We start from the raw sequence: 27,764 nt of genomic DNA, 5'->3' as shown, positions 1-27,764 counted from the left end.
TAATGAAATCAGACGCAGCACAGTGTTATGGACATTTATGTTGAATCTTTTGTTTCTATTAATTTAGCTTTTTCCTTAAAGAAGTTACAATTTTGGGAACCTAAATGTGTAATTTGTTATATTTGGAAATGTTACGATTATTTTGTGGCTTCCTCCCATTAATTAAAGAGTTTAAAAACACACATGGACATGTGGTGGAGATGTTTTTGGTTGTCAAGGGGCAGGGGGGGTAAAGATGGGGTTTTTTTTACCACTTTTTGAACTTGTAAGATCGGGTTAAATCACCTCCAAGTTGTAAGAAATGTTCAGTTATTACTGTGTTTCCTGTCGCCACCCACAGATTTTTCTTGGAATAATTTTATTTTCGACGCCCCGACACACTGAGAAAAACAAACTAGAGCTCCAGGAAATACTGAATAATTATAATTAGCACAAAAAACCTGTTGGCCAAAACTGTTCACACGCCTGGCAGGTGTAGATTTGTGCTTAGAATGAAAGCCAAAAAATGATCAGGCGGTAAATAAATCTCAAAAGTCAGTAGAACAGAAAATCACTCATCAGTTCATCTCTACTCTTTAGTTTTGGTTTTTCCCCTTTCTAGTACATCGGAGAATGTGTTCAAGTTTATTCTCCTCGTAACTGTTGGTTCACACTTGAAGACGGCATTAAATATAATGACGAAATTACATCAACGGCGGTGGAAGAAATCCACCCGGACAATGGAAAACTTGTCACTCTGGGTTTTTTTTCGCTCTCTCCTGCCAAAGCGTTATTTCTCTCCCACTCCGACAGTGATAAATGCGTCCGGAGCTCGCAACTGACAGACTCCAGTCCGGCAGGGGGGAGGAGTGCGGGGGGTTCCTTCTTGTTTTTGTTGCATAGCGATCACTGTCCAAACAACATGCGCGGACTGTGAGGATCTGCACTGAGCTGTGAGCCAACAGCCTGATAGCCTCTTTCATGCACGGCTTCCCATCAAATGTGTCGGTGTCGGCTGGAAAATACAACTGGTACTGTAATTTTGTGACATTCTGTGGCAGACACTGAACTCTAGCAACACTTTTATATCGCTTTACACATAAACCACACGTGTGTGTGTGTGTGTGAACTGATTTGTGCGTACAGTAGTGGTGGTTTAATTCAAAACTTTTGTTCCAACTGTTTTACCAAAATTAGCTAGCAGTAGAAGCAGCTTATTGTTTCTCAGCGTCTCGGCCAACAGAACAAAGGAAAACTTTGAATAAAAGCATCTGATCTGCAGCCCAGATCCGTCCTCTGCCTGGGAAGACGTCGATATTTTCAGCTGTGGCTTTCGCCAACACAACGCAGCTAGAAATGAGAATATTATGAGAGAAAATGATGAGCTGGATTTGCATTATGGCAGACAAATCAGCGACACTGGAGAGGTTGTTCTGATAAATGTAGAACGGGAAGACTTGATTGATTGTGTTTTGGGTCCCCCGCCCCATTCATCACACTTTTTCCACAACTGTATCTTTGGCACGATAATATAAATCTCAATGTCCAGGATAGTCTTGTAAAGGATTTTTGATCTGGATGAGTCTTTTCCAGGTGAAATAAAATCCAATAAAATGACATCTCTTAATTATTCGCTGGAGGTATACCAATAGCTGCTTTCTGGCCAATCACGATCTTTAAAAAAAAAATAAAACCTGACAGCCTGATTCCGATATTTGTTTGTCTTAAAAAGGCAGTAAGTTGACAACAGTGGGGTGACTATTAACCACGTTAACAGTCTTCTCAAATGTGACTGAATCCTTTCAGTTGAACAGATTCAGAAACTTATTAAGAAGAGATCATGGACGCACCAATCCACTTTTTCACTTTTGATACAAATACCAATATCTGAAGTTTAGTATTGGCAAAAAAAAAAACAGCCCTGAAGTGACTCAAAACCTTTTTTTTTTTGTTTCTTTAAAACGCAGACGTAAATATACTGAATTACAAATTTATTTGACAACTCTGCTCCAGCACGGCACACATAAGCACACCAACAGCTTCACAAAACTGCTGGTCAGACATGTTTAAACAACTTTAATTTGTTCAGTCAGTGCAATTGGGAGCATAGCAGCCGATGTAAAATAAATAATAAAGACACTGGCAAAAAACGACAGGCTGACCATCTTGGTCAAACATGCAGAAATAAACCTCAACAAACCTCCTTTCAAAGTATAATAAGAAATTTTAAGTATAAAGTAAAATAAATAAAGCATAATGTCAATCAGAGCACAAAGCGTAGAATTACACTGAATAGATCTACCCTTATAGATTGGACACACTGGCACCGATACCGGATTTAGAATTGTTCTCAATAATGGGACTGGTCCACGTTAACATCAGATCGGTGCATCTATGCAAAAGATGGTGGCATTCTGATCTGTGCGTGTTTGAGCCGGGCTCGTGAAAAAGAAACATTGCCTGCCTTCAACTAGAAAGCCATCATTCTCTGCGACCTTCAGCGTGCTCAGAGGAGATCTGCTGTGGCTGATAGGACATGTGAGGAAGGCCACATAGTTCTGGGCCGTATGTAAAATGCAACCTGACTGCTGTTCCCTGAGAGCTGCAGCAAAGACCGCCGGCCAAAGCCGCTAAATCACTCAGCTTGGCTGTTGCCATGACTCTTGTGTTAAAAACAAAAGGCAGAGCTCTCTCTCTCTCTCTCTCTCTCCCTGAAGCCCCTCTCCATCACTCACACTCCCCCCCCTCTCAGCCACTATTTCATAAACATCCAGCTGCAGATCGTCAGCAGCGTGTCTGATTACAAAATCGGAAAAACAGAGAGGGAAAGAATGGGTTCTATTGTTTTCCCCCCGAATCAAAGTTCTTTTCTACTTTCACTTAACACATCATTTCGTCTCCTCCTCCGCGTCGGCACAGTTCATCTAAGTGGAGTCGCCAGCAGTAATCGCCGCTTCGTAAATTCAGATGAGCGGGAGAGATTTCCTTCTAGTCCCTTGCATTCATCCCTCCCTCCTCACTGTGATCCATGTTATCATATGTCATTATAATGGCATTTCACTCTGCTAAACGACAGCCAAGGAACATAACCGCCATTCACCGGAGGGCCGTAAATTAAACGACAGTCTGCTCTGCAGCATCGATTATTCTACGTCCCAAAAAAATACCGTCTTCTGTTGCCATCGATTGCGCATTCCTCTCTACTGAGTGAATGGCTTTCGCCGCTCGGCCGGCAAAGGGCTCCGTCCCGTTCACGTGGAAACGGCGCTCCTGGATCGATGTTTTGTTCGCTCGCCGAGTCTGCGGCGTCACGCCGAGACGTGTCTTGAAGATGAAATCCCTCTATCAAAGAGAGCTAGCGGCAGGTCTCTCCAAGTACAGGAGTACAGGATGTACAATTTTCTGGATCGTATGAAATAAGATGTTTACTTCCTGTCCAAAAGTCCTGGTTGGACTTTATAGTAGCCAGGACTTATGGACAGGAAGTCCTGTCCTCCTGTGAGGAGCAGGAGGGTTACCCAAAATGCTGGACAACTCATCCTTGAGGTCAGAAAGAACCCAGAAAAACACCTAAAGTTTTTAACAGTTTTCACTCCGTATCACTTTTTCTTTTGTTCACGTGGAAAGAGAAAACGCATCTTTTGTGGAAACTGACATTATTAGCCAAACCTCTAACCTGAGCTATGACCCTCAAACGCATCACATATAACAGCAGCAGCAGGTTACATGTTCATTGAGACGCTGCAGCAGCAACATTTTCTACAGCGTCAATTTATTGTTCACCATCCTGCTTTTCTTGTCGTGTTTATCGCTGACCTCACATGGGTGGACTTCCCATGTTCTATATTTAGCGCCACTTAAAGACCCGACAGAGTAAAAACAGCGTTTTGGGCCAATTTCAGTGTTTCTGTGTGGATGGGGAAAAAAAACACAAAAAAAACGTCTCTGGCATCTGTGGGATAACTCCGAGCTCAAAACCACTGCTGATCAAAAAGAACATCAAGGTCTCATATTTGCCCAAAAACCTCCTGATGATCCCAAAGACTTAGGAAACTATTCTGTGAGCTTGCAAAACAAAAGGGTAAGACTTTTCAGACTGTGTCCCTCCAGCCACAGTTTTCTGTAAAACTCGGGAGCATTTTAGAAAAGAGCATCACATTAACAGCTGAAGGGTACCAACGTGGCGGTCTGGACTAAATTTTTACCTGAATGTAAATTAATGGAACCATGAATTCTGCTGGAAAATCCTGAAGGAAAACGTCTGGCCATCCATTTGTCCCCCTAATATCAAGCATGCTGAGGTTACGCAGCAGTGCAATAACCTCTTAAAGTGGCCTAATCAAAGTCTGGACTTGAATCCTTGGATTTAAAAAAAGGAACGAGTCTGGCTGAATTGATACAAATCGGAAACGACAGGTGTGTCAAAACACCCTCACAAACCTCGAGGCCAGTGAGCGGAAACACTCGACGGCAGCTGTTGCCGCAGAGCGTGGCACGGCCGGTTGTTGCGTTTAGAGTGGGATTACTTTGCACTCAGGGCCGGGTCGGTTTGGATAGCATCCCTTCTGACATCGAATCATCGTGTGAAAACCGCGTTTTGTTTCCACATTCTCAGCACGACCTCCTCTGCAGTAAAAACAGTTTCTTTGATAATCCGAAAAATTTAAAGGCGATCAAACCTGTAAGGGTGCAAGCACTGCGCCACCTCCACTCAGCCCTGGACATAAATTCACAGCTTGAATGCTGTTTTTTGTTGATTTTTTTTTTCCCCACTGCCTTCACGGCACAAGGTGAGAATTTCTTCTTGATCCACGACGTCTGGCTGGACGTCCCAGGCTCTTCTCCATACATCTGCTTCGAGTCAGCGATGAAACGTTTAAGCTATTATCTTCTGTTCTACTGCAACATTGTCGGGATCATTTAGGCAAGTAAAAGTGAATCAGTGAGGGCTGTTGCTCTCCTAAAGAGTCTCACACGGGCTCTCTGTGTGATCTTGTGATAGTTATGAAGTGTTTATGGAGACTGAGTGAAGGAAAACAAACACTTTAATAAAAGCGCTAACAGCCCAAGTTATGAAGTCACGGTATTTAAATCTAGCAATAGCAGGATTATAAAATCCAGCCAAAATGTCTTGTAAAGGCATTTCTCTTTGTTGTCTCGCAAAAACAGAAAAGAAAAGATAGATGAAATTTATTGAAAATGTTGATTCCACTTTTTTCCTTTTAATTAACTTTTGGAGTTATGTTACTAAAAAAAAATCAGCCCTCAAAACATCTGGATTTGTTAAGAGAGTTTATAAAAGCAATAAAAATCTCCATTGAACGCGAACTGCCTTAAAGCTATGAAACAAAACGAGAGTGACATCATGCAGCGTCATGGAAACGCGAGCGATCACGGCCTCGTTTCCACTCTCTCACCTAAAGGGAATTATACACAATGTAAAAATGCCTCGGAAAAAAAAATATCCACGCCTCCTGAATTTTTCCACATTCTGCCAAGTTATGGCCTGAAAACTTCCAGGAATTTTATTGGGATTTTAAGTAACCTGACCAACGCTACACGCACGCCACAGGAAACATCACTTGTGCTCGCCCCCTTTAGTCAGATACCCCAAAATGAACCAAATCCCTTCAGACGATTAGCAAACAGAGCCATTTTATGTATTTATTATTGAAATAACTAGAGTGAAGTCATGAAAACATTGTTTTGGCTTAAACTAAAATAGAGTCCCAGAGAAATGAATTAAAATGTGTGGTTGTAACAGGATGTGGACTTGGGATTTTATTGTGATATTTTGTTGCATAATTTTCATAACGTTAAAATTATGATCTAAAAAATGATTTTCTTTGCTTCTTTTTTAGACAAATGCTAGATCTAAAACAGCATTCATAGCAGTACAAATAAATACTGTTCATGAACATCTTTCCTATTTGAAATCTTCTTCAAGATGCCACTCACTTAAAGACACTTAAACTGCACACATTACCTGCATTTAATCAGAATTTTAAACTTACTGATATTTATTGATCCTCCGGTGGAACAAACTGAGTGAGAAAATGTCAAAAATAACATTTCTGATAATGCTGTCACTTTTGTGTGGAGACAACGATGAATCAAAATTCTTCTAAGAAATTTTTTATGATAAATGATTGAACTTTTTCACATTTTGTCAAACGGTAGGAAATCTTTAGCGAGGTGCTGCACCAAGTTCACCTTCACGCAACATTCAATGAAACTAAACGGTCAGAGGTTAAAAGAAAAAAAAAAAAAAAGAAGAAAAAATGGGAAAATGGGCTGGAAGTCAATAAAAACACTATTGCATAACTCGTGGAATTGAGTTATTTAACATTTTGGGCCGTGAACAGAGCGAAGCGGCAGGCGTGCCTGAAGACGCACGCCCGGCTGCTTTTCCCATTATAACTTTGCAACGAGGACACGAGGAAGACAGCGGTGGAAGCTCAAGCAGAGTTCCCTTCAGTCATAGCGAAGTGTGTTTTCTCGACGAGACGGAAGAAAAACCAAAGCGCAGAGAGGCTCCATGGTCCGCTCTGCTGGGTCACACACTCTCTGCTCCTTCTCTCTCCCTCCAACACCAATCGGACTTCGACGTAAAATACCCAGTCCGCCTCAATTTTAACTCCTGAACAAGCTGGAAAAGCTACGGCAAACTAAAGGTATGCCAGAGCTCCGACTTTTCTGTTGTTTCCAGCAAAAAAAGAAATGTGCGAGACTCGAAAAGAAAACAGGATGACAATGAATGACAGCAAGTGCTGAACACAGTTTCCAGCATTACACAGATATGTTGGCATGCCGTTTCTCTAAGGCTACAGTGGTAAACCTTAAACCCTGCTAATCCGGACCTGCTGTCAAAAAGGCCCCAGCAGCTCAAAGGGGAAGACAGATGAGATCACAGTGACTCTCGATGGGCCAAATACCAAGAAACGGTGGGACACCCTTCTTCTGCATAGCTGTGATATGTACAGCGGGTTTGGGGGACTTTGGTTACTGATAACAAAAGTTGAAAGCAAGTGATAGGGGCACGAGATAGCAGATTTTGGAAAATTGGAAGAACTTTTAACCTCCAAAGCTGATAATTTTATTTGACTTATATACATTTTCATTTCAGAGAAAAGGGCATGAGGTCAGTTATTATTTTTTTTTTTTTAGACACAACTTTCTATAATATTTTTATAACACTGAGAATTTGAGCAAAATCTATTAAGTTTCTACATGCATCAAACGCAGACCGGTTTCTGAAAGTTTCACCAACTCATATTTAAGACTTTTTAAAGACCTTTATGAATGAAATTGAAGACCTGCATCACGACAGAAATTTGAAGAAAATTCTCTCGACAGCCTTAACCCCATAGAGTCGAGCTTTTTTTTACACAGAATGCACCGAGCATCGTATGGGTTGGCAAAAGAAGTCAGTCAATAGCGAAGGCGAACGTTGTCCAGCCAGCTGGCTACAGGTTTGAACTTTGCCATGACAAACAAAAAAAAGCAAAACAAACTTTGCTATATAGCTAGCAAGGCTAAATTAGCAGTTAATAGTTATTAGCTAGTTAGCGTTAGCCTCAACCGTCGCAGAACGCAATGAAGATGAGACTCAAACTTCATTTTAAAAAAATTAAATAAACAGAATTTAAGATCTATGATTAACATATTTAAGGTCAACTTACTTTTCCCAACAAACTGAATTTAAGACATTTTAAGGCCTTAATTTTAGATTCACACGTTTAAGACGACCTGTAATATCTGTAGGTTCCACAGCTTATGGAAAAGAAAAAAACAATCCTTTATTTTGCTTAAGATTTCTGTAGTGTGATAGTTTTACTGCTCTTTTAAAATTTAAAACTTCTGGACATTTTAATATAAGTAACTGAATAACCTAAAATAAATGATAATTTCTTTAGAAAAAATAGTGTCAATTTTGCTGCATTTATTCACTGGTTAAAACTCCTAAAAAAAAAAAAAAAAAGTCACAGGTTTTGTGCTTCACTAAAACTAAGACACCCAGCCTAAGAGACACAAGTTCAACCTGAATTTAAAAATGTGTGGCGGCCAAACAGGTCTTACTTATGACCATAATGTTAAATTTAATGTGTGAAATGAAAATACAAGAAAAAAAAAGATAAGTTAATACAGATCAATGTGAAAAATTTAATTTATCAATAAAATACAATAATGAACAGTAAAATAATAAAAGACAATTCCACGCTTCCAAAAAACAACCAACTCACTGACAAACTTCTGCTTATTTAAACTCAATAAACCAAGTTTCCCGCCATGAGTTGGACGCCTCTAACTAGTCATCCTACCAATGTTGGACACCTCATCCGTCCCTGTGCCACGCCACACACCAACACTAAATTGGGTTGAGGTCAGGTGAGCTCAGAGAGACGCCTATAACAGGCAACACCTCTGAGTCCACTGAGTATTTATGTCCACTTTACTGCTGTGGTGTAAATCCCCAAACCAGTGGGGGACAATGTCTGTGAGCAATAGAGAGATACTCTTTATTTGTCGAGTTTCACCAACTCAAATACATGCCGATTAACGCATATAGTTGAGTCGCTACATGTGGCCAGTCAGTGTATCATCATCATAGTGCTTCACTCTTTACATCAGCAGACACATTTACTGCTGAAAGTAAGATACAAGTCCGTAAACAGGAGCTTTTACAACCTCGACTTTACAGTTGTGGTGTACTTTGTTTTGGTCTATTACATGCAGCCTCAATAACATGCATTAAAATGTGCAACTGTAGAAAAGTACATTGCAAAAACAAAATCTTACCAAGTACTTCTGTTCCAGTTTCTAGTGCAAATATCCCAGTGCACTTGAAATAAGACAGAACTTCAAAGTTAATTTTCAGGAAAAAAACAGGAGATTGCTTTAAGTTAAAAAGTTTTTAAAAATCCTTAATATTGAAAAAGTATTAGTGGAACTAGCATTAATTATGCTAGTTCCACTAGCATAATTAAGGAATTATTGACTTAAAACAACCTCTTATATCTTGTTGAACAAATATTTGTAAGTTAGTTCTGTCGTATTACAAGTGTACCAAGATATTTGCACTAGAAAGTTGGCCAAAAATACTAGGGAAGATTGTCTTTTTGCAGTGTTGGACAAGTTCAAAGGGCGGTTCCGTTTCTACTCCAGAGGAATGTTAAAAGCATTTTTTATCATCTTCTGAGTTCGCCAGAACTCATTGTGGTTTCTGATGACTAATGCTGACTGGACTCGGTATCCAGCGGATGTTGGACAGTCTGACGGTGAGGTCTTTAATCAGGCAGCTGGCTCCTGTTAACAGCCGCATGATACGCCGCGGGCTTGGCGAATGGCACGATTACCTTGTAAGCCATGATAAATAAACACTTGACGAAACAATGTTCTCGTCTTTCTGCTTCTAGCTTTAATGTAAACTTTGACCTCAGATGAATGCGTGGAATTAGCTATTAATTACTGCAGTCCACGCAGCTCTTGTGAAATTCTTATTACTCAACTTTAATATTACAATGAATCTGCAACATACTGCCTTCCTAATTTGTAATCAACAACAGACGTTCAAGATTAAATCAATGAATGATGAAACATTTACAGTGGAGATGTTTTAGGTGGGAAAACAAGATTGTATTGAGCTGGATCTCTGGCTGCGGAAAACCAAACTGGCTCTTTAATAGAACCAGTAAGGAACAGAGTCCTGGTTTAGCACTGGCTCTGCTTTGATTAAAAAAAATAAATTAAAAAAAACCAATTACTGCATGCGACTGCGGTTTCAGGTCATGCTGCGCCTTCTTAGAAAGTTTAACCCAACCCAGTCCTGGGTTTAACATTCTCACTTCTGACAAAATTGCCCTTCAAATGTTGTCGGTGCTCACGTAATTTTATGATTAAACCAAATCCACCTTACAGGTTAAAGCATCCCACTTACAGACATTTAACAAAACTAGTGTCATTTTTTTTTCCTATTTTGCAAAGTGTGAAAACCCTGAAGTGTGAAAACTAGCTAAAATAAAAGAACTAAAGCTAATAATAATATCTATACTTGCTTGATTATAAAAATACACTCAAAGGATAAAGTTTGTAGTTATTAGCCTGAGAACCCCAGCCAATGCCTCTCACTCAGTTGAGAGAACTATATTAATTTAATGGTGTTAAATAAGCCGTTATCGCATCATATAGTTTGGAGACTCACGTCTGGTTGGATGGCTTTGAACACAGGAGCGTCCATGAGGGTGATCTGGCCCTGAAGGAAACAACACAGCAGATGTTAGACTTTCAGAAAAGAAGAAGATTGAAGTCACAGCTTTCCTCAACAACAAACCTCCAACATCAACATCATTGTTAATAACTCTTTTCAGCACACAGCTTTTTCAAGCTAGACCAGGCGTCTGCAACCGTAACAGTCAAAGTAGATATTTTTCCTCCCAGTTCAGCTAAATAAAAGTAATTTAGAGCAGCCAATGTTAAATGAAGTTTTCATTTTTGATAAATATTTGCCATACATTTTTGAAAACAAATTAAAACTTGACAACCTTCGTAAAAAAAAAAGTTTAAATCAAAAATGAATGGGATGTCAATGCAACTATGTAAAAAGAATAAAAAATGCATTTAGGTTCAACCTAATGACAAGACAAATAGTCATTAGCTACTTTTAGTGTCATTCTGTTGAAGAAATTCAATGCAATTATTACATTAAAAAATAAAAAAAGCTTCAAAAACATGAATTTGTTCATATGTGTCTTTAAAAATATTAAATGTAGTTCAAGTTTTAAAGAGCCATTGTTGAAGGTCCAAAGAGCCACAGGTTGCAGACTCTTGAGCTAGACACTTCTCAACTACTAGAAAACAACTCATTGAGGTCTAAGAGTGATTTTAAAACCTTGAGCACATTAGAAATGCCTTTAAATCTTAGAGAGGAAGGAGTTTGACACAAAACCGAAGATCAGACTGCCATCTTGTGGTCACAAACGGCAGAACAAGCAACAGCAAAACGTTTTAACCAGAGATCAAGAAAAGATCCTCGTTTGAATTATCACAAAAGGGAATTGGGAATCGCGGAATAAAGCCTGTAAAGTATTACAGATGTGACTCTGAAGTTTATTTAGAGACACCATTGGAGAGTGTGTGCAGTGGCAGCTGAGGGAATTCCCTGAGCGCCAACTTGGCACTGCCAAACATCATTAATTATTGCTGCTCCAGACCTCATTTCCTCTTATATCACTCCATCTCAGCTCAGCACTTCCCATCTGAGCTTACTGAACCACTCTGCTTTTAAACACTCACACGGACGGTTTAACTAGACGAACGGAAGGAAGCGGCAGATGACTTCGAACTGGACTCACCGCATACTCCTCGGGAGTGACCTTCAACACGTCGAACACGACGGCGTCAAAACTCTTCTTCAGCTCGGAAGAGGCCTTATCGCTGAGAGACTCTGAGCTGCTGCTCTTCTGTGAGGGAAAAACAAACAAAGTCAGGAATTATGGACAGATTTTTTTCATGATCAAATAGAGATTTACTATTTTTCTTTGATGATTGAAAGATTTCTGCTCATTTCAGTTTTACATGACTTCCTGAGGGTCACAATGAACAAGTGCATAATGGATTATGTACATACCCTTTCTAACTATGTGTAGTTATCTATATCGGGTCACTGAAACCTTTACAAACCAAAGAGCCGTTTTGGCCCGTATACCAGCAGAATGAAACCCGTTTAGAGCCGCAAATGGTACACAGGCTTTAATTTAAAAAAAAAAAAAAGTATAAACATCTACAATAAGAAATTTCAGGTCACTTTGTCATCATTTTATTTCTCTTTTCAGGTTTTAAGGCAAAATGAAAAAAAAATATTAAAAGAGGATTGATCATGTTTCTTCAGTAGGATGTTGTTTGTGGGAAATTATTTAAAACAATAAAAGCACTTCGTTTGAAACGTAATGATGAGAGAGAGAACTTACAGCTCTCGAGAAAATTATGAGCACTTAAAATGATCAGTTTCTCTGATTTTACTCTTTACAGGTTTATGTTTGAGTAAAATGAACATTGTTCCTTTATTCTATGAATTACTGACAACATGTCTCCAAAATCCCAAGCAAAAATGTAGTATGCATTTGCAGAAAATGAAAGTGTTTGTAAGCAAAAATAATAATAATTAAGGTTATTAATTGTTTTTTTAATAAACATAAATGAAAATTTTTTTCTTACATTTTAGCATTATGACATGGTGACAGTCAAGCCAATAGGGGAAAGTCTGATTGATTCTGATGTGGGGGCAGTGAACCCGTCCTCTACAGTCACTGAGACAAGACTATAAGAGATGTTGTGCAAAGGGGATGAGATGATCTGGGCGCAGGTGCGGCCTTACCTCAGAGGCTGTTGCAGCCGTGTTGGAGATGCTTGATTGGCCATTAGGGAGGTCCATCATTCCCATACCATCGAGCTTCAACGCAGGAGACCAGTCATCGCTCTCAGCTGCGGTAAAGCCTGCTCGGCCTCTCTGGACAGAAACACAACATCTCATACAACGTCCTCGTCGTCACTGCCATTAACCCTACAGTGCAGCAGCAGCACCCCCTAGTGGATAAAATGGGCATATTTATCACTCGTCTTGAGATCAAATCATTACAACAGCTCGAACTAAATGTACTCTTTAAAGAACGATCATTTGTGATTGTGATAAGAGTGTGTGTAGGCTCAGCTGCTGTCCGAGGAGCCATATGGACGGCCACTTTCACGGCCGGTCTTTACTACACACTTGAGGTCAACAGAGCAGAAGGAGCTTAGGCTTCAGCATTAAAGATCTCATGTTCAAGAAGTTTGGAGTTTGTTACGTCCACGGCACGAAACGTGGCTTAATCGACCTGCTGCCACGCAGAACAACAACAACAAAAAAAATGTTTTAAAGCACCGCAGAAATGAGGAGGTTATTTTTGTCTTTCAATTTATAAACCACACAGAGTAAACTAATTTTTAAAAAAAAGCTTATGTTGAAAATTTTGGTTTAAGTTTCTAGGTTAAAAGAAAATAAATAAAATCACAACTTTATCCTTTTCAAGGAATCTAGTCCTGTTATAAATAGACTGAAATTCAACTTAATGATATTTTAACAAGAATTTATTGATAAATACTTTTTCTAGCTCAGGACTGAAATCACCTTTATTTATTTATTTTTTTTAAGGAACAAGCTACTTCATAATCGTAATAGTCTAAAAATACAAATATATCAGTGCACTCAGTAATGTTGTTGCGACATCTTAATGCTATTCGAACAACAGATTTAACATCACATTTATTTTTTTTTAAATGCACCAATTCTGACTCATAAGGAGACAATTTAAACTAATAATTATTTTTACTTCTTTTTACTTCCACTTTACAATAATTATTTTTTTTATCTAACCTGTGTTCGTACCGTTTAAAATCCTTTTCATTAATAACTAGAAGGTGCTGGTTTGACTTGTTTCCAAACGTTGCTGCACATTGCCGGTCAGCTGGCTGAAAGAAGGCAACAACACTTTTACATCACTTCTGATAAAGACACATCTGATTCTTTGAAAAAACTCCCAGTCGCTTAAAAAAAAAAAAAAAAACGCAGACAGCCATGGAGTGGACACTAAAGGAGGGCCACCATCACACTTACTGAGGTAACAATGATCATAATTATAGTTTGTAATTGAATGCATAAACGAGATTAAACCTGATCTATTTATCCAAAGACCAACTTGTAACACCTGTTTGGATCGTCCAAACTGGTTTTCTTTCCTTTATTAGAGGATCAGAAAAGTGAGCCAACATTAAGTCGGTTCGATGCCAATGTGTCGAGCTGAGAGAACGAGACCATGCAAAGCTACACAACAGGTTAGTGGCAGGTTTCAACGTCAATGGAGATGATCATCAGACGAAATCCTAAGTTCTGGTATTGATTAATAACAACTGATCTTGTTTGACGACCCCAGAGTGCATTTTCCCCTCATGAATGGATTGTGCTTTAAGGACCATTAGCAGGCTTCCACCGCTGCTGCCCAGCAAAAAGCAAACAGCGTTACGTCATGCGAGCTGTCGGACAGCAGAGCCTGATTGCACAGGAAGCAATCGCTCCCTTGTGTTTACAAGTCTGAGTCTGTGGTTTATTAAATCTCATGTCTGTAATTATCTTTCTTTACTTCCTGCTCTGATGCCTTATGGATGCCTTGTTCTGTTCCAGACGTAATAATTTAGATTCTTCAGCACACTAAACATCATGATTTGTATAAATTCACATATGAACAGATTCCTTTTCCTCCATCGGTGGTGGGTCCTGAACCTTTTTTGTGTCGTGTTTCTTTCATTTTGTTTTGGCATAACTTTGTGCAAATGGCACAACATCTGACTGAGTTGTGTATTTTTGGAATGAGTAGTAATTTTTCATGATTGTTTTCTTTTCCACTGAAATAAGATTTCTATTTTTACTTTTAACTCCCTTTATAAATCTTTTCTAAATGATGTTTTTCCATATTTCATAAACTGAAAATATTAATTGGAATGAATAGGATTGAAAAGAGAAAAAAAAACACTATTTAAGGGGTTGGTAATTCAAGAAATATATAAATATATTGAGAAGAACTAAAATTCATAATGACTTTTATAAATAAATGTGGATATTTACTCTTGGAGTGATTTATTTAACTATTTTTAATCACAATCACTGCTACTGCAAAGATTTTTTTATTATTATTATTTTTCCAGTCTCAAAACCACATAAATCCCCCTTAAAATTACACGTTGCAAGTAGAGGGATAAGAAAATAGAAAATTACTAAAATGAAAAACAAATTTCCACTTTTTATCATAAATCTAGAAAAAATATACATTTTAGTTGGCAGAACTGATATTTAAGGAATATTAGTTAATATAAGTTAGTTAGCTAATTGTATTCAGAAAAGAAAGAAACATTTCAACTGTAATTATCAAAACTGAACCAGATGAAAGAAAACTGAAGGAATCAACAATTACAAGAACCTAATGTGTGTTTTTATGGATCATCCAGCTACCAATAAAAAGCTCAGATTCTGAAATATTCTTAAAGATGGTGGTGAAATACTCCTAAAATACCAAAATGACATATTACCTGAGAGGCAGAAACATTGAGCCACTGGAAACAAAGCACCACATAAAAAATATATATAAATAAATTAAAATAAGCTGTCCATACCTAGTAGATGTGTGTCAGATGCACATAGTGCCAGAGGGGAAGCTGCTTGTTTCTCTGTATTCTCTTCTCTCCCTCTCTATCGGGTCCACTCCTTCTCAGAGGTCTGCTTCTGCAGCCTGGGTGGAAGAAAAAGAGAGAGAAGCTGAAAATGGAAAGGAAAGCAGCACGATTGTTTTCTAAGAAAACCAAAAAAAGTAGCTGTAGCATGTGGCACACAGACCAAAAATCCCCAATAACACATCATAACACTCACCTTATTATGCTCAGCTCTTATTGTCCCTACATTACCAAAAGTGGCCAGTAGGTGGCTCACTACGCTCAGGGATTACAGCTCGTGTGATGAAATGAAAGCAATGTGTGCCTGCTGGCAGACTGACGCTGGCCTTTAGACTTCATACAGCGTCTCAGATCTCTTCATCATCACGATCAGCAGCAGATCAAACAAAAGATCAACATTCATACTAATCACAGTCATCTTTAAGGGCTTTGTTGGCCAAATCACAGGCCTTTCTTTCTGATCTTCTACCTTTACAACAAAAAACTGTGGATTCGCGTTTTTGAAGGGTAGAAAAGGCTTATAGCAAACTGCGTTCATAAAGTCTACGTCACTGTCGCACAGCAAGCCTGACCTCAGCGGTGTAAAAGCTCCAGGTTGAATGCAGGACTTTGCTCGTCAGTGTCATTCATTTCACCTGGAGCCGCTTGTCAGCCTTGGATTCAACCGTCCTCCAAGCGGCTTACGACTCCTTAAAGGAGCAGTACAGGTTTTGGGAAGTGAATTTCCAAGAAGTTATCAGCGACCAGACACGGAGTTAGAAATAAAGAAGTGGAAACAATAACATAATAAGGTGAACCATACAGCGAGCTGCTGTATATGTCCACCTGGTGCTGCGGCAGCATCTGATTTAGGACATTAAAGCCAAAACTATTTTTATTACTGAAAAAAAACCACTAGTACCTCGATTGGAAGTATGGATGAGGATTTTTTCCCCCCCAAAATGCCAGATTACTTCTTTCAGCCAGCTGACTAGCAGTGTGCAGCAACATGTGGGGGAGGGGCAGAGTTACTCAATGCTCTGCAGAGGCAAGGAGAAGTCCCGTCACTCCACCACTTTCTCTGTCGCCTCATCCTGGTTTTACAACTGTAACTTTTACCAAACTTTACTGCTTGATGTTGGACATCGTGTGACTGGGTACAACTGTGACGTTCAGCATTGTCAGGCATCTACTGCAGTCAGGCTTCATCCAATAAGCTGAATATCACAATACTTAAAATCATATCAGTAAACAATTATGGCATTTTGAAGCATTCTTTTGGATTAAGGGTGCACCGATAAATCGGCAACAAATTTCCTTAATTTTGGGAGAAACACGAGAAACTGATCTTTTCCACTGACCTTTTTACCTCAGCCCACCAGGCTGCACCTGTAACAGTAACCCCACTGTTGCCAACATTGCCGCAATATTTGACAGTTTTTCAGACAAAAAAATAAAATAAATAAATTAGTGTTAGCCAAAATCAGAATCGCCGGGTCAGATTTTACTAAAAATGATAACACCAGTGAAATCCAACATCTCCAACAGTATCCCATGTTAACTTTATTACAAACATCACTAGTAGCGATATCTTCCCATAGTTACAACAGTCACTTTAAAAAACCCCCACTGTGTAGGGTTTTTTTTATGGGTGCAGTCACAACCAGCCCTCACTTCTGATAGAAAAGTCCTGTTGTCTGACATCGACACACCTGCCAGGAAAGCAGACTGTTTAATGTACGGTGACATAATTCCTCAGGGCCGAGTGTTTGGCTTCCTGAGGTTCAGAGTCCAGGGAATGTTAAGTGTTCAGCTGACAGAATTTGAAGCATGCGGTGATAAGGATTTGGTTTGTATTTGGGCAGCCGCCAAAGCTCAACATGAGCCACGACAATGTTTTAGAAGAGCAAGCACGTCTTAAATAAGGCGAGCTGGGAACTGAAGGATGAAGCTGGAAAATACCAGAGGAAGAGTGACAGAATGTAGAGCAATTCGAGTTGAGGCTTGTAGGACAGAGATGTGTCATTAAACTGAATATGACTCATGGCAGTTGTCTTAAATAAGAGCCATTTCTCCCTCTATTCACATTCTAAGACATCACAAGCACATAAACTGAACTTCACATGCTCAAATACAGGCCAAGCTGCTGAGAGGTACATTTAGATGACTAGATTTTTTTTTTTAATGCCCCAATATGCCTGCGCTGGCATATTTGCGCATGCAACACACTCCGGGTACTGCGACAAGCATTTACACTCATCTCTCTGGAGGCTCAGAAAAGCAGGTCTTCAACACCTTCATCTAACAAACCCACTGTCCTCTTTACACTTCTTATCCTGTGTCCTTTTTCTCTTCACCTCAACCTGCCTTTACATACAACCGTTTCATCTGTTGAACTTAAACAGCATATAACACGATTTGTACCTTTTACCCAACAGTTATTGGATTGAACCTCACAATTGTGTATTTTAGTAGCTATTCTCATGTCTACAGCTGAGAAATGTATTTTTTTTAAAAGAACACGTACTAAAGAAATCAAGCACAAAGAAAGAGGTGGTTGGAAATTCTCCAAGTCAAAAATGAATTCATAAACAGCAGATTTCTGATTTCTCCAGTAAAGACGAGGAAGCCAGGAGAAATGTTTTCCGAAAGCCGTAGCTCTGTAACATCGCAAACCGGCATCTTTTCCGGGAATTTAAAAGCACTCTGGTGAACCCAGAGTACTTAGAATACATTTAACATATTTACTTATTACAAGATTTGTTTTAATACATTTAAAATGTGCAGATATATCTGCAACACCATTATTTAAAGCTAATCTACAGCTTGTTTTCTCAAAAGGATATGCAATTTAGTTTTTTTTAAAAAAGTAGCTTCAAGCTAATGCTACACAATACCGATGACAATCTGTTGTTCACTTGGCTCAGACACTGAGAAAAATTCAATGCTGGTGCAGATAATTTCTATTGGTAAACATGCTGGGGGAATTATCTGGAAACTAAATTGTCAACCAACACCCAGAGTCAGCAATAGACAATGGAAAAGCTGGCTGTGATCTACTTTTGTACCTTAGTTTTAATAATTTTTTTAGTTTTCTGCCTCTAAAGTACAGTATTTGAACACTGAAAGGTTTTTCTTTATAACAAATTTCTAAATATGCCAGCGCTACAGGAAATAACAATTACATGAAAACAAATGTGCATATTCTCAATCATTAAAGTCATTAAGCAGTCAAGATTGTCACTGCCCTGCACCCAGGAGACAACCTGAGGGTTAAAACATTTCTAAAGAAAAATGTTCCATTCGTCTTTCTCTTCTAAAACCATCTGTTGTTCATTGTGCAATTATTTGGATCCAACGTTTCCAAGGTTATTTTCATAATTTATTAATCTGTGGCAGCCATAACAGAGCTGTGGCACTGCTTCCCAGATGGTGCTGGGAATCAGGCATTCAGACCCAATGCTGCTCCACGGCGTTCCCTAATGTTAAGACAGAAACCGGAATCATCATGTTTTACCGCGTAAAGCTCCTCATGTGTCCAAAGAGCTAACTTTGGGATTCTCTCTATGCCCAGCATCGTGCGATCATAAACAAATCTCAAGCTGTCAAGGCTTTATATAAAGGGTCTGGTATGTTTAGCATTCAGCGCGAACAGAGCGGTTGTGACAGCTCTGCCAGTCGCAGTCTGCGGCACCACATTTGACACCTAACAGCCCGACGAGTCTCATGTCTGAATCTGTGCCCGCCGTGTGAGAGAATGCCACAAAACGCCCTCCCTCTCTCCCCCATGCTCGCAGATACGAGCGGTCATTTGAAGCTCGCGTGTTTCTGCGTTGCACGTTTTAGCTACCTGTGCTGTTTGTGTGTATTGTTTAAGAGTGTTCGCCTTCGAAGGAGAGCTTGCTGCAGTTGGTAAAGAAAAAAAAAAAAAAAACTGCAGCAAATGCACCAAAGTCAGGGAGCCAAAGTGGGTCAGTGTGCTGAGCTGAGCGGAGAAGGATGTGACAGGCCATTAAGCCGTGCTCCCATCGTCTTCTCTTTAGAGCACACGGATACAAAAAGCACCGACAGGGTCAAAGCGATAGTTTCATTTCTTTCTTTTTTTTTATTTCTTTTTCTACCTGGGAAGTAGGGCTGAAATGATTAATTGGATTGATTGTGATGAATCGATTACTAAATTAGTTGACATTTATCTCAATAACCAATTCATTGTTAATTGGACTCAAAAAGGTAATTTGCTGAAAGCAGCACCACAGAGCAGTAATTAAGACAAAACTGTATGAAAAACTATTTACATTTTGCATTTAAGAAAAAGAAAATCTTCAATATGCTCTACTCCGATCTCTTCAAGTCGCATAGATTTAGCTTCACCTGGTTCAAATTATGCAATCCAAATAATCTCCAATTAATCTTTTGCTATCAATTAATAGCACAAGATTCCTGCATGCAAGTATTTTTTTAGATGCATTCTTTGCTACAAGTGATCAAGCATTCACTAAAGGAATTCTATATCGTCGCATTTTAGCCAACATGTCCACATTTTTATTTGAAAAAACTATTTGTTTATTTGGATTCTCATGCGTTTTTAATATTGCATGAAATAAACTTAAGCAGTTAAAATGAAAAATTTACAGAAAGTGCCAAATTTTCTTTTATCTGATTAAATAAATAGAATAAATGGTAACTAAAATAATCATTAGCTGCAGCCTTACTGGGAACAGGTTCATTCAGTAACAAAAACAAGGGTTACATCCAGATTTGGCCACAGTGCATCTGTCATGAGGCTGTTAACCAACAGGGACTGAGTCAGCAGAGCTCCAAAGTAATTCTGTTAAAAACTGGATCCTCATTAAGCTGCTCGGGTTTGGCCGGGGGCCAAGGGGAGCCGTATCGATCCGGAACCACGAGGGGGCCAGGCTGATCACACATGCTCACTAATAGCACACAGGCTCGGTAATGAACCGAGCGTCACAGCAGCTCGATATGCGATGCTTCCACTCAGCAGGTCGGCCATTCAATCAGGGGCTGGTGGCGCAGCCTGTGGAGTAACTGGTGTGAGCATGTGTGAGAGTGTGTGCGACTTTGCTGCTGTTCAGGGAACATAACGAACAGCCCCTTTGCACCATCACTTAACATGCCGCTGATGTTCTGACCTCCTCTGAAGGTCAACAAGAGAATAGGAGCAGCTTCATGGTACTTTACACTCAGCGGACAAGAGAAGCACAGAATATGTTACAGCCGCAGCCATCACAGGTAAACAGTCATGGTGGCTCTATTCTAACGTTTTACGAGGCATGTTCTGCACACCGCTCTCCCTCGGTGTATTAGAAGACGTGCTACTTTCAGCAGAGGTGGTTAGTCTTTGCAGTGTTTATTATGAGACTATACAAGAGATTTTGTAAACATAATTGTTCTGTGAATTGATATGGCAACGTGAAACCATTTTCAAATATTTACCTTCGTCATGCCACTATGATGAACTGCACGTATTTACACATTCTGCCTGGCAACCGGGATACAAGTACACAGGGTAGGTTGAATGCTCAGAAACGTTCAACGCCTCTACAATAAAGGCTAATAAATTTCTAGGAATTGCTGAGTAGAAACTACTAAATCTGGGCAAATGTGTGCACTTGAGACATTTGGAGAGTGGGGAGAAGAGTTTATTTGATCTCAACAAGCAAAACCAACGTATAGTCCGTTTAACTGCTGTGTTAAACAGTTAAAGATCCAATGAGAGCATATTCAAGTTTAAACCAACAGACTGTACTGGAGTTGTGAAGTATGCAAACACAAGCATAATTGTTTAGTCTTTTATTTTAATTTTTTTTTCTAGGTTTAACATTTATGCCAAATTTGTACACACATCTTAAAATATTTTCCAGTTACTCTCGATTGTCAATGTGCTTACATTTACTTCTTAAGTTAATTGTATCTGTACTTTTACTGCACTGCGCCTGTTCTCATAAAGCTCCGCCCATTTCCACCAAGCTCCTCCTTGGAGTTGCAGTCTCTAGCTTTCTTAAAGAGACGGAAGCTAATTTAAAGCCGTCAAATTGCTGTCAAGTCATGTCTGATATACACAACATTTTAACAAACAAAGGTAACAACTTGATTGTGGGGCAAAACTATGTGCATGCCATTTTATAATATTGCTCCTTTAAAAATCTCTGGTGCTTCCCTCATAGAATAGAATAGAATTCAACTTTATTGTCATTGTACTGTCACAAGTACAAGCAACGAGATGTAGTTTGCATCTATCCAGAAGTGCTCTACGAGATATAAATATTTATTTACAGATGTACAAGACTATGTACGTATGGACTATAAGGGGTTATAGCAAAGAGATATAGATATTGTGTATAAATATAAATATGGGAGCTATATGTACAGATTATACAGATTATACAGAATATACAAGAATGTTAGGGAATGGATTATATATTTATATAATATAATACAAGATAAATAATGGCAGATAAAATTTACAGGTTGTATGTGTGTGTGAAGAAAACAGTCCGTGATGTGTGTGTGAGGATAGTCCATGTGTTATTGTTGTATCTACAGTCACCACTGTTTACTATTAATTAAACTAGTTCTTTTGCCTTGTATGATCTTGCTAAGCTCATTACTCTCTTTTTTCTTATCCATTATAAAACATTTGTGTTGACCTCACTGGTTATGAAAAGGGCTCTCTAAATAAAACCAAGTTACAGAAACCATCTCAATCCATAATTACTCAAAGTGGAATTGTGTGAATGTAATAAAACACAAACCATGCTTATACTTCTAAACTACAGCAGGTTAGACTGCATTTTCTCTGTGTTAACGGAAACCTTATAGAGTTCTTAATCCCCCATTATAAACCAAACTACAGCTTTTTGACCAGTTTCTCCTTCTTATGAAGATGCTTTAAATAATTTTTTTTTTTAAATTGTGAGGAATTCTAGTGTTTTTCTATGGAAAACTAAGACTGCATTTAGATGCAAGTTCTTTTTAAATGCGAGAGTGGCCATTAAACAGCACAAGAAGGAGAATCAGAGGAGTTTTCTCCAGTTTCCTTACGGCTATGTACATATTCACTGAACCAGAGTTTCGCCCAGCAACTCCTTCCCCTCAGGAGATTAGCAATAAGTTACAACACGACACCGTAATCTCCAGGATGTGTAGGACCAGACTTTCTAATCAGTAAAGCGAGATAATTTGGCTGTTTTAGGATGCTGAACTGACCAGTTGAACTGTATAGTTGTTGCCATATCTATGTGGCCAGTATCAGTCCTTCAAAAAAAAAAAAAGCAGCTACTGCAGTAAACGTGAGCTAAAATAGTTCATGTTTTGTTTTACAGTAAATTTATTACAGACGACGCTTTTCGTTTACAAAAGCAGAAAATGTTTTCTGCAAGTATTAGCTTGGCCTGGTAAGCTCATTAAAAAACAGAAACGGTGATGAATCAACCTAGTTGATTCATCATCAACATGGCAGCTGAAGCAAGATGCAAGTTGTTCCAGTCAAAACAAGTTGGGGTGCAACAGTGGAGCGGGCGCCAAGTGTGCAGAGACCGCAGGTCGTCAACACGGGCGATCTTAGCTGCTTACCTTCTTTCTTTTCCCATTTCCTGTCTGAATACGGTTGTCAACAGCCACAAGTGGCTCAAAAATTAAAAAAATAAAGAAATATGCTGTTGGGATGGAAATAATACATTTCATTTCTTCACAAAGCTGAATGGACAACTCCATATCTGGGCTGTGTGTTTGAATCACTGCTTACAGTTTTAAGAAACAACTAAAAACATATTACAAGAATAATTTGTTATAATTCTAATAGGTATATATGTACAGTATGTGTTTGTGTATTTACATGAATATCATAGCATATAACAGAGTAGACACCACTGTAAATTAATGTATACGTTTCTGCCATGTATGGAAAATCTAAAAATATTTCGCCATCTTAAACTATCAATTTTCTTTAAAAGTGATGGAAATATTTCATCTGTAATATGATTTCTTGCAAAGGTAAACTGACCCCAAGCAGAATAGCTGGTGCTAATCAGGATCTCAATAAACAGAAATATTGCGACATACACCAACATAATTGCATGTTTTCCAGATATCATGCACAATAACCTTTTACTAAGACTTAAAAAAACCCCACAAATATATGTTGTGCCATGGTGTCTTTCATCTCTTCACTACTCTCAATGCTAAGTAATCTAAGTGAAGATGGTCATCTTTATAAAAGGTTCTCGTGAAGACGTAATGTCGCAGCAGCCTACACTGATGTGATTCAACTTTTTTTATATATATATATTTTTTATTAGAGACACAGGCTTTCCTCCTCCTTATTCCTCCATTTGAGCATCCTAATGCTTCGATAATTAGAGGCCAGGCTGCAGAGACACGCTGCTCAGGCTTGTCCCTTCCTCCGACACATCCCACTGTGACAGAGTCACTTGGTATGTACCGTCACACACCTAGCTAACACCTTCAATCAACACCTCCATGCACCCCAGCTGCAATCTACAGCTCAGAGACGCCTTGGAAATGAATGAAAAAGCAGCTGCCACAGGATCCAAATGACATTGTCCATTTATCCATAAAATGAGCCAAAAAAAACAACAACAAAAAAACGGTTGAGTGGTGCCAAGCTATGGAGAAGTGGCATGAGGCAGGCCCTCAGAGCAGAAGGCTGTCACGTGTGGGCAAAGTACTGCTGTACAGTGTGTGTGTGTATTGGCTTGAGTTTGATTTGTGGCCCAAATGGGAGCAGGCAGCCAGCCCAGCCCAAGTTCAACCCCACTGCTGAGGCCTGGGCGACCTGAGCGCGGTGACAGATGAGAGCAGGGTGGAAAGGCAGAAGGAGAGGAAGAGGAGGAAGTGGGGAGGAAAGGGGGAGGAAGTACGATGCTGGCAGCGGCGCTGTTGTTTGTGGTCATTCCTCGCACGGGCTGTTAACAAGGAAAGGGCCGACGAACAATGCAGGGCAACAGAGCAGTCAGTCAGAGCCGTAATGTTTAGAGGAAGCCGATAGGATCTCTATGTCTTCCTCTATGAGCCTCAGCGGACTGGCACAGTCATAAGGGCTGAGCAAGCCTTGCTTTGAGTTAAAGTTAATGTCTTGAGAAAATTGCTGAAATGCTAAAAAGAGAAATATTGTCTTCCTAAATTCCTGCTTTCTACCAGCGAGAAAAAAACTCAGTAGGGCTTAAGACAAATGAGTGCCACGCTTCTTCGATTTTAATAAGGTAAGGTTTTAAGATGAGACCAAATTTCCCACCGCTACAATCCAGTTTTGATTATATTTTTATGATAAAAGAACAAAGCTTCAAACTAAAGTAAACTATGAAGTCCACTTTGCGAGCATTCCTTGACAATAATCTGGGAGTCATTTGTCAAGGTTTTGGAAGAAGTGCTTTTGAAAACAAACTATTGATGGACATTAGCACGCCTGTCGCGGTAACAAGTTTTGCTGGATGATAAATTGTTCCAGAATAAACAATATTATTGTTTTGAGATCATTTTCAAGTGATCTTATGGTAACGGCATAATAATGCAAGAACACATTCTCAAAGACCAATAAATGTTAAATTCCAATGGACATTTAACGCTGGAACTGCAAGACATTTTAAATATCCCAAACAAATGAAACAAAAACAGAAATGACAAATAAAGGCAAGTATGAAGTGTCTGTAAACAAAATTGTCCTAAACAAAATGGTGAGTTGAGACCAAAGACTTGTCATCCAATTTTAGAAAGAGAGAAAAGAAAAAAAAACACAGAAATTATGTACACGGAGAATATTGAGCTTGCTTTTATTTATAATGCAATTAATTTAATTATTCCAACAGGCCTAGACATCATAAGCTTTGGGTGTACAATCCAGTATGTCATTATCAAAGCAGTGCTTTGTTATTAATAATCAGATTAGAGTACAGTACAAGTTTGCAGTGATACAAGTTTGCAGAAATAAATAGAAACTTTTGTTTCTACAGCTTGATGTGCTTTAGAGGACATGACATTGTCAGAATATTAATGCACAATAACTACTTATGGTTGTGGACAAGTGAAGAAACATTTTTATTTGAAAACAGAAGAAAAAAAAACAATAACGAGAAATTGCATGCAAGTTTTATCCCCCACAGACAGGGGGCGCTAAGAGGATGGTGTTTTAAGGTGAGTAAAAGACAAACCAAACATTTGTGCAAACATTTGATGAAATAAAAAGGAAGCCAGGGCTACAAAATCCTCCAGATTTTCAGTTTCTCACTTTCCGCTTACACATTTCTAGGTAGACGAGAAAGGCGGCGACAAAATGAAACTCTGCACCCGACACGCTTAATATCGACACATGATGCTAAAGTTCACAGCCAATCAGTCCTGCTTCATGGACGGCTGTGAAACATGTACAGGTGTCCATGTTAATATGTAAGGTCAGGAAATAACTAGTGATACTAGTTCCAGATCTGACCCAGATTTCTCAGAAAAAGAAAAGTAGAGTTCAGCTAGTAGTTTCCCAGGTGTCTGTACCATTTTCAAATCTAATTAAAACACACCTATGTTTATAACATTTCTGCGATTAATTGTACCCTTTCTCAACACTTGTAACCAAAAAAAAACTGGTTCCCATGGCTACTCATCCTTACCATTGGGTCAGGTCTTTACGTCTCCTGCCACAAAATAAACTTTCCATTGATACAACCACGAAGACACAGTCTCAGATTTTCCCAGGACTCGACTCCCTCTGGGCTTTAGACCGAGAGCTTTTGACTCAACAGAAAGAGCATGCTGCAACCTGACAGACTGAACCATTATGTGGAAGAAAGAAAACATATAAACCCCCTACAATCCCACTGCAACAATGCCAATTCCAGACATGACAAACTAGGAAAATCCAGGCGGAAACTGGACAAATCCTGGATGTAAAAGCTTGATCCTATCATACAAAAGGTTCGTAGCTACTTTATTTTTCTGCTGAACGCTTACTTCAATGCAATTATTATGTGTACGACCTTTAAAAGGTTTTGAAAAGGGCTAATCTTGAATGTAAACTGGTACCTTTATGAAGAAGGAGGGATTGAGGAACATAAAGAAGGAAAATAAAAGAGGATTTCTTTAAACACAGGAAAGACATCAGTTCTTAAAAACAGCAGTCAAGTCCTATCTCTGTATCACCATAAGCCAACTTTGCTCTTAAGATAAGATGCTTAACCCAAAGCAGATGTACGAAAGCCATTAGTGTTCCTACCTGTTCAACATTTTCATGTTGAAAACAGAAACTTTTCTTATTGGGTGACAGACCAACACAAGATTTAATTAAACCCTTAGAAAACCTGTTTGTCTTCCTGCCTGCGGTGGCGCTGCATCAAGAACTACTGAAGGAAACAACACAAAAACATCCAAAGAAGACAGTGAGCGCAACTTTGTTGTTCACAAAACGTAAACAAAAACGGAGCGATTTTAGCGGTTGTAGCTTTTGTCGTTGGTAAATGACCATTAGCCATTTCTCCGGCTAGAACTACACCGTGTTCCAAATTATTATGCAAGTGATATTTTCTCAGATTTTCTTAAATGGTCACTGCAAATGATGGTCAGTATAATTTTCAAGTCATGAACTAGTCAAAATTCAAATCAAATTTTACTGAACAAAGCTCCCCATGAGAACAGTATTTTTTTCAAAAATAAAAAACTCAAAATGCATTGTTCCACATTATTATGCACAGCAGATTTTCTAAACATGTTATGGATTATAAAGAACTGCAAATGGTCATTCTTTGAATGTGCAGCATTAAGTTATCACATGTACTAAAATCAAAGCTATTTCAATCAAAAACATCTTAACAGACTGAGTAACATGTTGACATAGGACCCCTACTTTGATATCACCTGCACAATTATTGATCCATTGAACTTGTGAGTTTGTGGAAAGTTTCTGCATGAATTTCTTTGTAGGATGTCAGAATATCTTCCCAGCGCTGCTGGTTGGATATGAACTGCATTCAGATCTTCTGCTTGAGGAAACTCCAAAGGTTCTCAATAGGGTTGAGGTCAGAGGTCAGAGGAGGATGGTGACCATACCATGTGTTTCTCCCCTTTTATGCCCATAGCAGCCAATGACACAATGAACCATCTCATCCTTGCAGCATGAGATGGTGCATTGACATGCATGAAGATCATTTTGCTACTGAAGGTACGGCTCTTCTTTTTGAACCATGAAAGAAAGTGATCAGTCAGAAACTCCATATACTTTGCTGAGGTCTTTTTCACACCTTCAGGGACTCTGAAGGGGCTGACCAATGATTCTCTCCCCATGATTTCAGCCCAAAGCATGACTCCACCACCTCCTTGCTGACATCACAGCCGTGTTGGGATGTGGTGGCCATCCACCACCAATCCACCACTGCGTCCATCTGGACCATCCAGGGTTGCACAGCAGTCATCAGTGAACAAGTGCGTTTGAAAATTAATCTTCATGTACAGCAGGGCCCACTGCGACCGTTTCTGCTTTTGAGCTCTGGTTAGTGGTGGCCGAATAGTAGCTTCATGCACCGCAA

General features: G+C 39.1%; 1 protein-coding gene across 7 annotated transcripts in view; it reads right to left on the bottom strand.

The window, feature by feature from the left end:
• The window catches only part of ralgps2 (Ral GEF with PH domain and SH3 binding motif 2), an 83,558-nt gene that overhangs the window by 45,124 nt on the left and 10,670 nt on the right, over window positions 1-27,764 (bottom strand). For 5 of the 7 annotated variants that reach the window (XM_028026965.1, XM_028026969.1, XM_028026970.1 and 2 more), the window contains exons 2-5: window positions 15,178-15,293; window positions 12,353-12,484; window positions 11,331-11,438; window positions 10,181-10,231 (exon numbers count right to left, since the gene is read on the bottom strand). In XM_028026965.1, coding sequence (XP_027882766.1) covers window positions 10,181-10,231; window positions 11,331-11,438; window positions 12,353-12,418 — 225 coding nt within the window. In that variant the 5' untranslated portion in view covers window positions 12,419-12,484; window positions 15,178-15,293. Of the gene's footprint in view, window positions 1-10,180; window positions 10,232-11,330; window positions 11,439-12,352; window positions 12,485-15,177; window positions 15,294-15,430; window positions 15,451-27,764 lie in introns of those variants that run through there. The other 2 variants (XM_028026967.1, XM_028026968.1) reach the window with 2 other exon arrangements.

The sequence above is a fragment of the Xiphophorus couchianus genome, chromosome 9 (genome assembly GCF_001444195.1).
Source record: "Xiphophorus couchianus chromosome 9, X_couchianus-1.0, whole genome shotgun sequence".
NCBI lineage: Eukaryota > Metazoa > Chordata > Actinopteri > Cyprinodontiformes > Poeciliidae > Xiphophorus > Xiphophorus couchianus.
The sequence above is the reverse complement of the archived record's forward strand: the minus strand, read 5'-3'. Positions and strand labels throughout refer to the sequence as shown.